This window comes from Babylonia areolata, chromosome 16 (assembly GCF_041734735.1).
Source record: "Babylonia areolata isolate BAREFJ2019XMU chromosome 16, ASM4173473v1, whole genome shotgun sequence".
Classification (NCBI taxonomy): domain Eukaryota; kingdom Metazoa; phylum Mollusca; class Gastropoda; order Neogastropoda; family Buccinidae; genus Babylonia; species Babylonia areolata.
The window spans coordinates 30,463,271-30,477,884 of record NC_134891.1 but is presented as its reverse complement, the minus strand read 5'-3'; the positions used below and the strand labels follow the sequence as shown (position 1 = coordinate 30,477,884).

The 14,614-nt window shown below is 45.4% G+C and overlaps 1 protein-coding gene across 5 annotated transcripts in view; it reads right to left on the bottom strand.

Moving 5' to 3' along the window:
* Nucleotides 1–10,418, bottom strand: part of LOC143291318 (lysine-specific histone demethylase 2-like) — a 51,287-nt gene extending 40,869 nt beyond the window's left edge. For 4 of the 5 annotated variants that reach the window (XM_076601174.1, XM_076601177.1, XM_076601178.1 and 1 more), the window contains exons 1-5: nucleotides 10,312–10,409; nucleotides 4,852–5,004; nucleotides 3,102–3,245; nucleotides 457–546; nucleotides 70–295 (exon numbers count right to left, since the gene is read on the bottom strand). In XM_076601174.1, coding sequence (XP_076457289.1) covers nucleotides 70–295; nucleotides 457–546; nucleotides 3,102–3,245; nucleotides 4,852–4,871 — 480 coding nt within the window. In that variant the 5' untranslated portion in view covers nucleotides 4,872–5,004; nucleotides 10,312–10,409. Of the gene's footprint in view, nucleotides 1–69; nucleotides 296–456; nucleotides 547–3,101; nucleotides 3,246–4,851; nucleotides 5,005–10,311 lie in introns of all 5 variants that reach the window. The other variant, XM_076601175.1, reaches the window with a different exon arrangement.
* Nucleotides 10,419–14,614: the final 4,196 nt, after the last annotated feature.

The window sequence follows — 14,614 nt, the reverse complement described above, 5'->3', positions numbered from 1 at the left end:
GATACACACAAAAACATCACCACCACAAGAAAAATATGAAAGAAAAATGTTGACAACAGGCTTGTTCACCTTCATGCCGGCAGCGCTCATCCCACAGACGTACTTGTCGATGAAGGATGTTTTGAGGCTGACGTCTTTGGACAGCTGTCTCCACTTCCTGCAGGAAGGCACGGTGCACTGCACCCAGAAGGGAACCAGCGTGTCACTCATGAACTTCTTCAGGGTGGCCTCCGACTTGCCATGCAGGCTCCACTCTCTCTTCCAGTCTTGGAACAGGGTGTGGCCATGTTTGTGGCTGCAACACCAAAAGGTGAACATCCTGCTGACACCATTTCTGCTGCAGTTGCCAAGAAACTGACACACACAAACACACAACAAAACAGTACGATGCTCATACACACCAGAAATCTGTGTACACATCACGCTCATCAAACATATCATAATCACAATACCCACCTTCTGTAGAAGTATTCAAAGCACTCGTTACAGAAGTGTTCGGCTGGGGTGATATGGTACCAACGGGATGTCCACTTGCTACCAGCACACCTGACAACACACCATCACAGCTTTCATCATCCCACACCATTCAGACAACACACCATCACAGCTTTCATCATCCATCATTCAGACAACACACCATCACAGCTTTCATCATCCATCATTCAGACAACACACCATCACAGCTTTCATCATCCATCATTCAGACAACACACCATCACAGCTTTCATCATCCCACATCATTCAGACAACACACCATCACAGCTTTCACCATCCATCATTCAGACAACACACCATCACAGCTTTCACCATCCACCATTCAGACAACACACCATCACAGCTTTCATCATCCATCATTCAGACAACACACCATCACAGCTTTCACCATCCCACACCATTCAGACAACACACCATCACAGCTTTCATCATCCATCATTCAGACAACACACCATCACAGCTTTCATCATCCCACACCATTCAGACAACACACCATCACAGCTTTCATCATCCATCATTCAGACAACACACCATCACAGCTTTCACCATCCATCATTCAGACAACACACCATCACAGCTTTCATCATCCATCATTCAGACAACACACCATCACAGCTTTCACCATCCATCATTCAGACAACACACCATCACAGCTTTCACCATCCCACACCATTCAGACAACACACCATCACAGCTTTCATCATCCCACACCATTCAGACAACACACCATCACAGCTTTCACCATCCATCATTCAGACAACACACCATCACAGCTTTCACCATCCCACATCATTCAGACAACACACCATCACAGCTTTCACCATCCCACATCATTCAGACAACACACCATCACAGCTTTCACCATCCATCATTCAGACAACACACCATCACAGCTTTCACCATCCATCATTCAGACAACACACCATCACAGCTTTCACCATCCATCATTCAGACAACACACCATCACAGCTTTCACCATCCCACACCATTCAGACAACACACCATCACAGCTTTCATCATCCCACACCATTCAGACAACACACCATCACAGCTTTCATCATCCCACATCATTCAGACAACACACCATCACAGCTTTCATCATCCCACACCATTCAGACAACACACCATCACAGCTTTCACCATCCATCATTCAGACAACACACCATCACAGCTTTCACCATCCATCATTCAGACAACACACCATCACAGCTTTCACCATCCATCATTCAGACAACACACCATCACAGCTTTCATCATCCATCATTCAGACAACACACCATCACAGCTTTCATCATCCATCATTCAGACAACACACCATCACAGCTTTCATCATCCCACACCATTCAGACAACACACCATCACAGCTTTCATCATCCCACACCATTCAGACAACACACCATCAAAGCTTTCATCATCCCACACCATTCAGACAACACACCAGACAACAGACAGGAGACACCTTGCTGCCTGTAACTAACACAGACAGGAGACACCTTGCTGCCTGTAGCTAACAGACAGGAGACACCTTGCTGCCTGTAACTAACACAGACAGGAGACACCTTGCTGCCTGTAACTAACACAGACAGGAGACACCTTGCTGCCTGTAACTAACACAGACAGGAGACACCTTGCTGCCTGTAACTAACACAGACAGGAGACACCTTGCTGCCTGTAACTAACAGACAGGAGACACCTTGCTGCCTGTAACTGACAGACAGGAGACAGCTTGCTGCCTGTAACTGACAGACAGGAGACACCTTGCTGCCTGTAACTGACAGACAGGAGACACCTTGCTGCCTGTAGCTAACAGACAGGAGACACCTTGCTGCCTGTAGCTAACAGACAGGAGACACCTTGCTGCCTGTAGCTAACAGACAGGAGACACCTTGCTGCCTGTAACTGACAGACAGGAGACACCTTGCTGCCTGTAACTAACAGACAGGAGACACCTTGCTGCCTGTAACTAACAGAGACAGGAGACACCTTGCTGCCTGTAGCTAACAGACAGGAGACACCTTGCTGCCTGTAACTAACACAGACAGGAGACACCTTGCTGCCTGTAACTAACACAGACAGGAGACACCTTGCTGCCTGTAACTAACACAGACAGGAGACACCTTGCTGCCTGTAACTAACACAGACAGGAGACACCTTGCTGCCTGTAACTAACAGACAGGAGACACCTTGCTGCCTGTAACTGACAGACAGGAGACACCTTGCTGCCTGTAACTAACACAGACAGGAGACACCTTGCTGCCTGTAACTAACAGACAGGAGACACCTTGACACCTTGCTGCCTGTAACTAACAGACAGGAGACACCTTGCTGCCTGTAACTAACAGACAGGAGACACCTTGCTGCCTGTAACTAACAGACAGGAGACACCTTGCTGCCTGTAACTAACAGACAGGAGACACCTTGCTGCCTGTAACTAACACAGACAGGAGACACCTTGCTGCCTGTGACTAACACAGACAGGAGACACCTTGCTGCCTGTAACTAACACAGACAGGAGACACCTTGCTGCCTGTAACTGACAGAGACAGGAGACATTTTCCTTCAGCACAGCAACGTGGCTAATGTATGGAGACATTTGTGGTGTTTACCGATCAGACACCCGGGCGAAACAGATGGGTACATCACAGGGGCAACCTCCCCGTTCACATCGCCGCTTTGGAAGCTTGCAATATTTATCGCCTTCGTCGTCGTCATCTCTGTAGCGCTTGTTGACCTTCACACCTCGAGACGACCTGAAATAACCAACAAGATAAATGACCTGAAATCATTCTTACTCATCTTCCAGCTCAAGAGATCAGCGCTCATTCACAATCATTATTCATCCACAGGGATGAACACCCACTGGTATACATTATAATTATTCGTCCATGGCAATTAACGTCCATACATTATAAAAAAATTCTATTCAATGAAAATTAGTATATGTGATACATTATTTATCCAGAGAAGATTAACACCCACACATAATTCCTCATGAGAGATTAGCACCCAAATATTATTCATCCATCAATATTAGTGCCCATACATTATTCATCCAGAGAGATTAATACCCAAATATCACTCATCCATAGAGATTTGTACCCATACACAATTCATCCAGTGAGACTGACACTCATACAGCATTTATCCAAAGAGATTAACACCCATAAAAGATACATTATTCATCCAGAGAGATTAACAGTAGTAATAACACCCATAAAAGATACATTATTCATCCAAAGAGATTAACACCCATAAAAGATACATTAATCATTCAGAGAGATTAACACCCATAAAAGATACATTATTCATTCAGAGAGATCAACACCCATAAAAGATACATTATTCATTCAGAGAGATTAACACCCATAAAAGATACATTATTCATTCAGAGAGATCAACACCCATAAAAGATACATTATTCATTCAGAGAGATCAACACCCATAAAAGATACATTATTCATCCAGAGAGATTAACACCCATAAAAGATACATTATTCATCCAAAGAGATTAACACCCATAAAAGATACATTATTCATTCAGAGAGATCAACACCCATAAAAGATACATTATTCATTCAGAGAGATCAACACCCATAAAAGATATATTATTCATTCAGAGAGATCAACACCCATAAAAGATACATTATTCATTCAGAGAGATTAACACCCATAAAAGATACATTATTCATCCAGAGAGATTAACACCCATAAAAGATACATTATTCATTCAGAGAGATTAACACCCATAAAAGATACATTATTCATCCAGAGAGATTAACACCCATAAAAGATACATTATTCATTCAGAGAGATCAACACCCATAAAAGATACATTATTCATTCAGAGAGATTAACACCCATAAAAGATACATTATTCATCCAGAGAGATTAACACCCATAAAAGATACATTATTCATTCAGAGAGATCAACACCCATCCATTACTCATTCACTGAGCCTGAGAGTAACACCCACACATTACTCATCCTCAGATATCAGCATCATTATCATTACTATTATTATTATTATTATTATTATTTAACTTTAAGACATTCTACTCTTAGTTCCAAATGGTGTTCAATGGTGTAGTTTGATCAACGGTCTTTGACACAAAGTAAAAATCTAAGATATTGGAATTCAGACAAATGAAATGTCGAAACTGAGAAAAAATTGAAATGATAAAACTGAAATCAAGGGGATAAAAATGGCCATGAAAGGTAAAAGTCCACAGATCTTGACATCCGTCAACAAGGCTGCCGTGGGAAACAGTAGCCCATGAATGCAGAACAAGAAATCACAGGTCCATTATCACCATTTCAGTCACTTCAAACCCAGAACTGACATTCCATATATTCACCTTGTGCTTGTAGAAGACATGGTGCTCTGTCTGAAGTGACCACTTTCTGGAAGAGCTGGCACCACAGCACTGCCACCAACAGCACCAGCCTGCTGCCTTCAACAACTGGCGCTCACACATAGCATGTCTGACACTCCTCCAGGCTGAAACACACTGTTCAACACAAGCTGAGTTATTCAACTAGATTGTATGGTTGTAAAAATATAAGGTTATTAACACTATTCAACACAAGCTGAGTTATTCAACTAGATTGTATGGTTGTAAAAATATAAGGTTGTTAACACTATTCAACACAAGCTGAGTAATTCTACTAGATTGTATGGTTGTAAAAATATAAGGTTGTTAACACTATTCAACACAAGCTGAGTAATTCAACTAGATTGTATGGTTGTAAAAATATAAGGTTGTTAACACTATTCAACACAAGCTGAGTTATTCAACTAGATTGTGTGGTTGTAAAAATATAAGGTTGTTAACACTATTCAACACAAGCTGAGTTGTTCAACTAGATTGCGTGGTTGTAAAAATATAAGGTTGTTAACACTATTCAACACAAGCTGAGTTATTCAACTAGATTGTGTGGTTGTAAAAAATATAAGGTTGTTAACACTATTCAACACAAGCTAAGTTGTTCAACTAGATTGCGTGGTTGTAAAAATATAAGGTTGTTAACACTATTCAACACAAGCTGAGTTATTCAACTAGATTGTGTGGTTGTAAAAATATAAGGTTGTTAACACTATTCAACACAAGCTGAGTTATTCAGCTAGATTGTGTGGTTGTAAAAGATTAAGGTTGTTAACATTATTCAACACAAGCTGAGTTATTCAACTAGATTGCGTGGTTGTAAAAATATAAGGTTGTTAACACTATTCAACACAAGCTGAGTTATTCAACTAGATTGTGTGGTTGTAAAAATATAAGGTTGTTAACACTATTCAACACAAGCTGAGTTATTCAGCTAGATTGTGTGGTTGTAAAAGATTAAGGTTGTTAACATTATTCAACACAAGCTGAGTTATTCAGCTAGACTGTATGGTTGTAAAAGATTAAGGTTGTTAACATTATTCAACACAAGCTGAGTTATTCAGCTAGGCTGTATTGTTGTAAAAGAATAAGGTTGTTAACACTATTCAACACAAACTGAGTTATTCAACTAGATTGTGTGGTTGTAAAAGATTAAGGTTGTTAACATTATTCAACACAAGCTGAGTTATTCAACTAGATTGTGTGGTTGTAAAAATATAAGGTTGTTAACACTATTCAACATAAGCTGAGTTATTCAACTAGATTGTATGGTTGTAAAAGAATAAGGTTGTTAACACTATTCAACATAAGCTGAGTTATTCAACTAGACTGTAAGGTTGTAAGAGAATAGGGTTTTTAAACACTATTCAACACAAGCTGAGTTATTCAGCTAGACTGTATGGTTGTAAACGAATAAGGTTGTTAACACTATTCAACACAAGCTGAGTTATTCAGCTAGACTGTATGGTTGAAAAAGAATAAGGTTTTTAACACTATTCAACACAAGCTGAGTTATTCAGCTAGACTGTATGGTTGTAAAAGAATAGGGTTTTTAACACTATTCAACACAAGCTGAGTGTCTGGCAGTCAGCACTGAAGACAGGGCCCAGCCCTCTCTGCCATTTTCACCTTCTGCTACCTGTCACGTTCCCATGGACACCTGGCTGAAGTGAGGGAAACAGTAAACTGCCTTTGCCATTGACACCTGGCTGAAGTGAGGGAAACAGTAAACTGCCTTTGCCATTGACACCTGGCTGAAGTGAGGGAAACAGTAAACTGCCTTTGCCATTGACACCTGGCTGAAGTGAGGGAAACAGTAAACTGCCTTTGCCATTGACACCTGGCTGAAGTGAGGGAAACAGTAAACTGCCTTTCCCATTGACACAACACCAGGTGGAAAGTGGGCCTCCAACCCTATAACTACTTTTAAACTTCATGAACATTACATACAGGAGCATGAACTGATGAAGCCATTTGCTGATACTCTACACACACACACACACACACACACACACACACACACCACTGGACAGTTTTTATGAAAATGTGTTGTACTTATTGTGTGCAGCATACTCTTTTGGCCCGTTAATCTCTTAAGCACAGTTAGCTGAGCAGCTTTATGATTTGAAGCATTTAAGTCTGTTAGTTTCGGCTTGCCATGCCATGCCATGCCATACCATGCCATGCCCCTGTAAAATGTAAACAAACCATACTCCTCATTTTGCCATGCAATAAATTTTGTATCTGACAGGCGCAATAGCCGAATGGTTAAAGCGTTGGACTTTCAATGTGAGGGTCCCGGGTTCGAATCTCGGTGACGGCGCCTGGTGGGTAAAGGGTGGAGATTTTTACGATCTCCCAGGTCAACATGTGTGCACACCTGCTAGTGCCTGAACCCCCTTCGTGTGTACACGCAAGCAAAAGATCAAATACGCACGTTAAAGATCCTGTAATCCATGTCAGCGTTCGGTGGGTTATGGAAACAAGTAAATACCCAGCATGCACATCCCCGAAAGCGGAGTATGGCTGCCTACATGGCGGGGTAAAAACGGTCATACACGTAAAAGCCCACTCGTGTATATATACAAGTGAACATGGGAGTTGCAGCCCACGAACGCAGAAGAAGAAGAAGAAGAAGAAGTATCAGCAAGTTTTGGTCTTTACAACACTCTGTCACTTTTTACTGTATCTATTCCTGTTTTCCTCTCACTGGTCCCACTCTGTCACTTTTTACTGTATCTATTCCTGGTTTCCTCTCACTGGTCCCACTCTGTCACTTTTTACTGTATCTATTCCTGTTTTCCTCTCACTGGTCCCACTCTGTCACTTTTTATTTTACTGTATCTATTCCTGTTTTCCTCTCACTGGTCCCACTCTGTCACTTTTTACTGTATCTATTCCTGGTTTCCTCTCACTGGTCCCACTCTGTCACTTTTTACTGTATCTATTCCTGTTTTCCTCTCACTGGTCCCACTCTCAGTCACTTTTTACTGTATCTATTCCAGTTTTCCTCTCACTGGTCCCACTCTGTCACTTTTTACTGTATCTATTCCTGTTTTCCTCTCACTGGTCCCACTCAATCACTTTTACTGTATCTATTCCTGTTTTCCTCTCACTGGTCCCACTCTGTCACTTTTTACTGTATCTATTCCTGGTTTCCTCTCACTGGTCCCACTCTGTCACTTTTTACTGTATCTATTCCTGTTTTCCTCTCACTGGTCCCACTCTCAGTCACTTTTTACTGTATCTATTCCAGTTTTCCTCTCACTGGTCCCACTCTGTCACTTTTTACTGTATCTATTCCAGTTTTCCTCTCACTGGTCCCACTCTGTCACTTTTTACTGTATCTATTCCTGTTTTCCTCTCACTGGTCCCACTCAATCACTTTTACTGTATCTATTCCTGTTTTCCTCTCACTGGTCCCACTCTCAGTCACTTTTTACTGTATCTATTCCTGGTTTCCTCTCACTAGCCCCACTCTGTTACATTTTTTTTTTTTTATTGTATCTAAGTTTGTCTTTTTTTTCTTTTTCTTTTTTTTTTTGCACCAACATCTACACCGCTTCAGTGGCATTACTCCCATGCTGCTCATTCTGAGTCTCCCATACACAGCCACACTCAGGTTCGTCTGTCACAATACCAGTGTCGGCAGTCCACAGGGTACCATCGATGTGAGGTTGCCAGTAGGCCACTCACCAGAGGAGACCCTGCACTGCTGCTGAGTTACTTTGGCAGTGTTCAGTAATGCCTGTTCTGATTTAACATACTTAGGACACCATCAACTTAGCCCCCTACTGACGACAATAATGGCTAAGTTGCAGAGCCAGACTGAGTGAGCGTCCCCCCCAGAGTGAAGACCACTGCCACATCTCTCCAACCACAGTCCGCCATTTGTCTGCCGACACTGAAGACTTTGACAGGACTCATCCCAAGCACAGAAGCGGAGGGGTATTGGAACTGAGGTCACCATGAGAGAAGGGCATAAAAGGCAGCAAGGCTACATAATTTGAGACTCTGACGATGAAGAAGGAGGAGGAAGAGGAGGAGGAGGATGACAATGCTGCTATGGAGGCCTGTTTCGGTGAGGGACAACGTGGCAAGGCTGTACTCTACGCTCCCTGTCATCATGAAGAGATACAGACACTTGTGGTGTTGGTCAGGAAATACAAGCAACACACCCAGAGATGCATCCATGAAGTGGATGATACCTGACTATGTGGTCCTGGTCTTCCCACTTAAGCCCATAGCACACTCAACTCTGGGTAGGAGCTGGCCACAGGTCGAAAAACCCACCTTCACAGGGATATGAACCCGCATCCTTCCAGCTGTCAGACCATGACACTTACCACTTCACCACAGCGGCTGGTGTTTGTCATCATGTTATCAGTATCACCTGGTCTGACTGTGGTCTTTGACTGGCACTTTTCAAAAGATGCTGCCATTTAAAATGAATCAGTCGTTTGTCATGACGCTGATGCACGCAAATTGAACATTGCTGCTCAACAAAACTGACCGACACACTGTGATGTGCTACATCAGTACATGCAACCATTTTATCAAATAAATAATACCAGCACTGCTTGTTGAAATTTAGGGCATGATGTGTCATTCAATAAAAGATAAACAAAACAGCTGGGCATCGATCCTGGATCGATGCAAAGCTAGGAGCATCGCGGAGATCCCGACAAGAATATCACTGAATCATAAATGACATCGGTAATCATTACATCCTGTAATTTTAGTTGGTGGGAGTTCATCAATCGGTGATTCAGAAAAAAAATTAGTGGGAGTTTGTTGGTAATTTTGGTGGGAGATTTGGCAAATATGGACTCTGGAGGAACTGTTGAGGGTGACCGATCTGTGGATCAAGAGTTTCTGGTTGGACTTTTCTGTTGGGACCGGTTCTATCAGCCATCAGTGAAAAAATCATGCCACACATCAGCGAAAGCAAACTAAAAAATCATGAAAGGCCCGCATTTAAAAAATCCCTGAAGCACCGGAACTGAAGTATGCATAGACTTTCATCAAACGAGAATTGAACTTTACTGCCTTTCATTACTCGGGACCGATGTCGAGCTGCTCGCTGCACACCGATCGAGGATCAATGCCCAGCGCCAGCCAAAAATGAAATAAAATAAAACAAAGTTTTAATAAGAAAGGAAAGGGTAAGAAAATCCACAGTCATGATGATGTGTCCTGATGATACATCGACAAATACTCAGAGTTATCAGCTTGAAATAAGGTTAGCGGGAAGATGCAAAACACGCTGATCACTCAAACCATATATCCTGGAAACCACACACTTCACTGCACGATCAGCGAGTCGCTCAGCTGATCGCGAGAGCACGGAATTACAACAATAAGATACAGTCATTCCACGATCACACAAAAATAACAGCCTCTAGAATGTGCACACGCTGAAGTCGTACAAACCTGTGTCTGTCAGTACTGCATGGCAACATATATGACAGTGATAAGTTTGTAACAAAAGATGTTTACCTCCAGACACTCAGACAGTCACGCTTTTTTTCTACTTTTTTTGTGTGTGCAGCAAAACGGAAGTTTAAACAGAGTTATCGCTCGATAAAGCCAACCCGATTCTTTTCCCATGCTACCGCCACATGAATACTGTGTCCATTTGCAGATGGGCGATTATTATTATTACTACTACTACTACTACTATCATAATAATTATTATTATTATTGTTGTTACTACTACTACTACTACTATTATTGGGGGTTAGGGGGTGCACGGGATGGGCAGTACCTCTAGAGGGGGGGGGGGGGGGGGTTGTCACGCTCTTCCGGGAGTGGTTCGTCATCAATAAAAATTATTGGTCCCCACCGGCACCCAGCTCTCACCTATGGGTCCTAGAAGCTGCTAGCATGCGGCAGCGCCCAAGCCCCGGGCAACGGCTTTGACAAGCTGGCTAAACTAGGTGAGGGTAGCCGACAGGTCTCAAACCCTCAGTGAGTTAGGGCTTGTCTACCCAAGCATGTGAAGACTGGATCCGGCGGACTCTGCGAAAGAAACCTTCATGGTTCAACGGAGAGGAAGGTGGTTGCAGCAGAGCACTGTGGAGTGCTGAGGGCAGGATGAGGCACATAGGACATCCTGGTCATCCACTGCATCCGTTTCCATCTCCAGTCGTCTTGACCTCGTCTTGCTACTGGATACACTGGACGGTCTCCGGCGGGACAAGAGCCGGAGTGAGGTCGACGGTGCGCAACTCCTACTCACTATAAACAAAGTCATCGCGCAAGGCATCAGTCATCCTTCATCCCATACCGTCATTTTCCCCCAAGCCCTGTGGCGACAGGCGAGCGACGAAGCGACAGGTGTGGGTACACTGGCAGTCGTAGCTGCGGACCTGCACACATGAGGCGGCTCAGGGCAGGCCATATAATAGGGTCGTTTCTCACCGACTGGAGCAGGCGGCGGTGGAGATCGGCAGCCCCCTGAGCGACTGAGCAGCCCTCCTCAGGACAGCACTGTTCACCTCCACGGCATGAGGAAGGGGCTAGAAAAGGTGCCCTAAACATTGCCTGCTCCACACCATCCTAGTCAGCATACCGCGGTTGACGGGGACCCTACTCAAGCGGTCGACACACAAAGGAAAGAAAGAAGAAAACAAGGAGCACCCCATTGACCATTGCCACATGGAAGGTGCGTACGCTTCTGGACAGAGGCGACTCAGACAGGCCACAGAGACGCACAGCACTCATTGCAAGTGAACTAGCCAGGTACAACATCGACATCACTGCCTTAAGTGAGACCAGACTGGCAGAAGAAAGCGAACTCTGTGAGCGAGGCGCAGGCTACACCTTCTTTTGGAGTGGTCGCGGACCTGAAGAGAGACGTGAGGCTGGGGTTGGCTTTGCAGTAAAGACAACTCTTGTTAGCAAGCTGGCTGGCCCCCCGAAAGGAGTGAACGATCGCCTGATGACGATGAAACTCCCTTTATGCAATGGGAAGAAGTTTACCACCATTGCCAGCGCCTACGCGCCCACCATGACCAACCCGGATGAGATCAAGGACAAGTTCTACGAGGACCTGAACGCTGTCATCACCACTGTTCCCAACGCAGACAAGCTCATCATTCTTGGTGACATTAACGCGAGTTGGCTGTGACAGCACCTCCTGGGAAGGCGTGATTGGGAAGCATGGGGTTGGTAACTGTAACAGCAATGGTCAACTACTTCTCCAGACATGTGCCGAGCACGACCTTCGTATCACAAACACCGTCTTCTGCCTCCCTACCCGTAACAGGACGTCATGGATGCATCCTCGCTCTGGGCATTGGCATCTCATCGACTTTGTCATTGTCAGGAAGAGGGACAGGCAGGACGTACGAGTCACGAGGGCCATGTACGGCGCTGAGTGCTGGACAGACCACAGCCTTATTGTCTCCAAACTCAACCTCCGCATCCAGCCCAAGAGACGGCCTGAGGGCATGAAAGCACCCAAACGCCTGAATGTCAACAAGCCGGAGCTAGGCAACATCAAGCAGACCTTTGCTGACACCCTGGAGGAACGCCTTGAGTCTACGGTGCTGGACAACCAGAATGTGGAGGCAGCATGGGGCGCACTGCATGAGACGGTGTACAACACTGCCATGGAGTGCCTGGGGCCTTCTGCCAGGAAGCACAAAGACTGGTTTGATGAGAACTGTACTGAGATCAAGCAGCTGCTGGAAGACAAACGCCAGGCCTACAGAGTCCACATTGAAGATCCCAAGTCACAGTCAAAGAAAGACATACTGAAGAGCGCACGCAGCACCATCCAGCTGAAGCTGCGGCAGATGCAGGATTCCTGGTTGAGCAACAAAGCTGATGAGATCCAGGGCTATGCAGACAGGAACGACATGAAGAACTTCTATAACGGCCTGAAAGAAGTCTAGGTACCACCACCTCCGGATCTGCTCCACTCCTCAGTGCTGATGGTTCTACCCTAATCACTGACAGGGACGGGATCCTTGAGAGATAGGCTGAACACTTTGACAGCGTGCTGAACCGCACTTCCACCATCAATGATGAAGCCATCGACCGACTCCTCCAGGTGCCAGTCAGTGAGTCGTTGGATTCCATTCCAACTTTGGAGGAGACCCAGAAAGCTATCTGTCTGCTATCCAGTGGCAAAGCCCCTGGCTCAGACTCCATTCCAGCTGAGGTCTACAAAGAAGGTGGTATGGCGCTGACTGAGAAGCTTCATCAGCTGTTCCAGCTCATCTGGCAGCATGAGGCAGTTCCACAGGACTTCAAAGACGCTTCCATCATACACCTGTACAAGCGCAAAGGAAATCGTCAGGCCTGTGACAACCATCGTGGAATATCCCTGCTGTCCGTTACAGGCAAGACTCTGCCCAGAGTGCTTCTCAACCGTTTCATAGCGCACCTTGAGCAAGGTCTCCTACCAGAGAGCCAGTGGCTTCCGGAAAGAACGCGGGACTATCGACATGGTGTTTGCTGCCAGGCAGCTCCAGGAGAAGTGGCAGGAACAGAACGCCGAGTTTTACTCCACGTATGTCGATCTGACCAAGGCCTTCGATACTGTTAGCAGAGATGGCCTTTGGAGAATTATGGCGAAGTACGGATGTCCCAGAAAGTTCATCACCATCATACGACAACTACACGATGGGATGCTGGCCCGAGTCCAAGGCAACGGAGAGACTTCAGAACCATTCCCTGTCTCCAACGGAGTCAAGCAAGGGTGTGTTCTTGCCCCCACCCTGTTCAGTCTCATGTTTTCAGCCATGCTGACAGATGCCTTCAGAGACGCTGACATAGGCATTGGCATCAGGTACCGTACAGATGGCTCACTCTTCAACCTCAGGAGGACAACCTCAAGGTGAGGACAGACACCGTCAACAACTTTCTGTTTGCTGATGACTGTGCTCTCAACGCTGTCTCTGAAGCTGACATGCAACACAGCGTCGACAAGTTCTCTGCTGCCTGTGACAACTTTGGCCTCACAATCAGCACAAAGAAGACTGAGGTGATGCACCAGCCAGCTCCAGGAAAGCCTTACGTTGAACCAAACATCTTCATCAACGGGAAACGACTGAACGCAGTGGACAAGTTCACATACCTGGGCAGTACACTCTCTTGCACAGTTGTCATCGACGACGAGGTGAATGCCAGACTCGCCAAAGCCAGCGCTGCCTTCGGCAGACTCCATAAGAACGTTTGGAACAGGAGAGGCATCACCCTGGAGACAAGGCTCAAAGTATACAAGGCCATAATTCTCACCACACTGCTCTATGGATGTGAATCATGGACGGTCTACAAACGCCACGCCAAAAAGCTGAACCACTTCCACACCACCAGCCTCAGAAAACTTCTCGGCATAAAGTGGCAAGAGAAGATCCCTGACATAGAGGTGCTTACTCGTGCAAACTTGCCCAGCATCTACACCATCTTGATGCAGGCCCAGCTGCGCTGAGCAGGCCATGTAGTTCGCATGTCATACCACCGGCTCCCCAAGAAACTGCTGTACGGCGAACTCCAACATGGCAAGCGCTCCCATGGAGGCCAAAAGACACTCTGAAAGCTTCTCTGAAGGCCTTCAACATCAGCCACGACACATGGGAGCTGAATGCAATGGACAGACCAAAGTGGCGTTCAGCTGTCCACAAAGGCGCCAAATCCCGTGAGGCCAACAGAATCGCTGCAGCAGAGCAACGCAGACAGGCCAAGAAAAGCAGTGCCAGCAAGTCCCCGACAGCCGCCACCATCC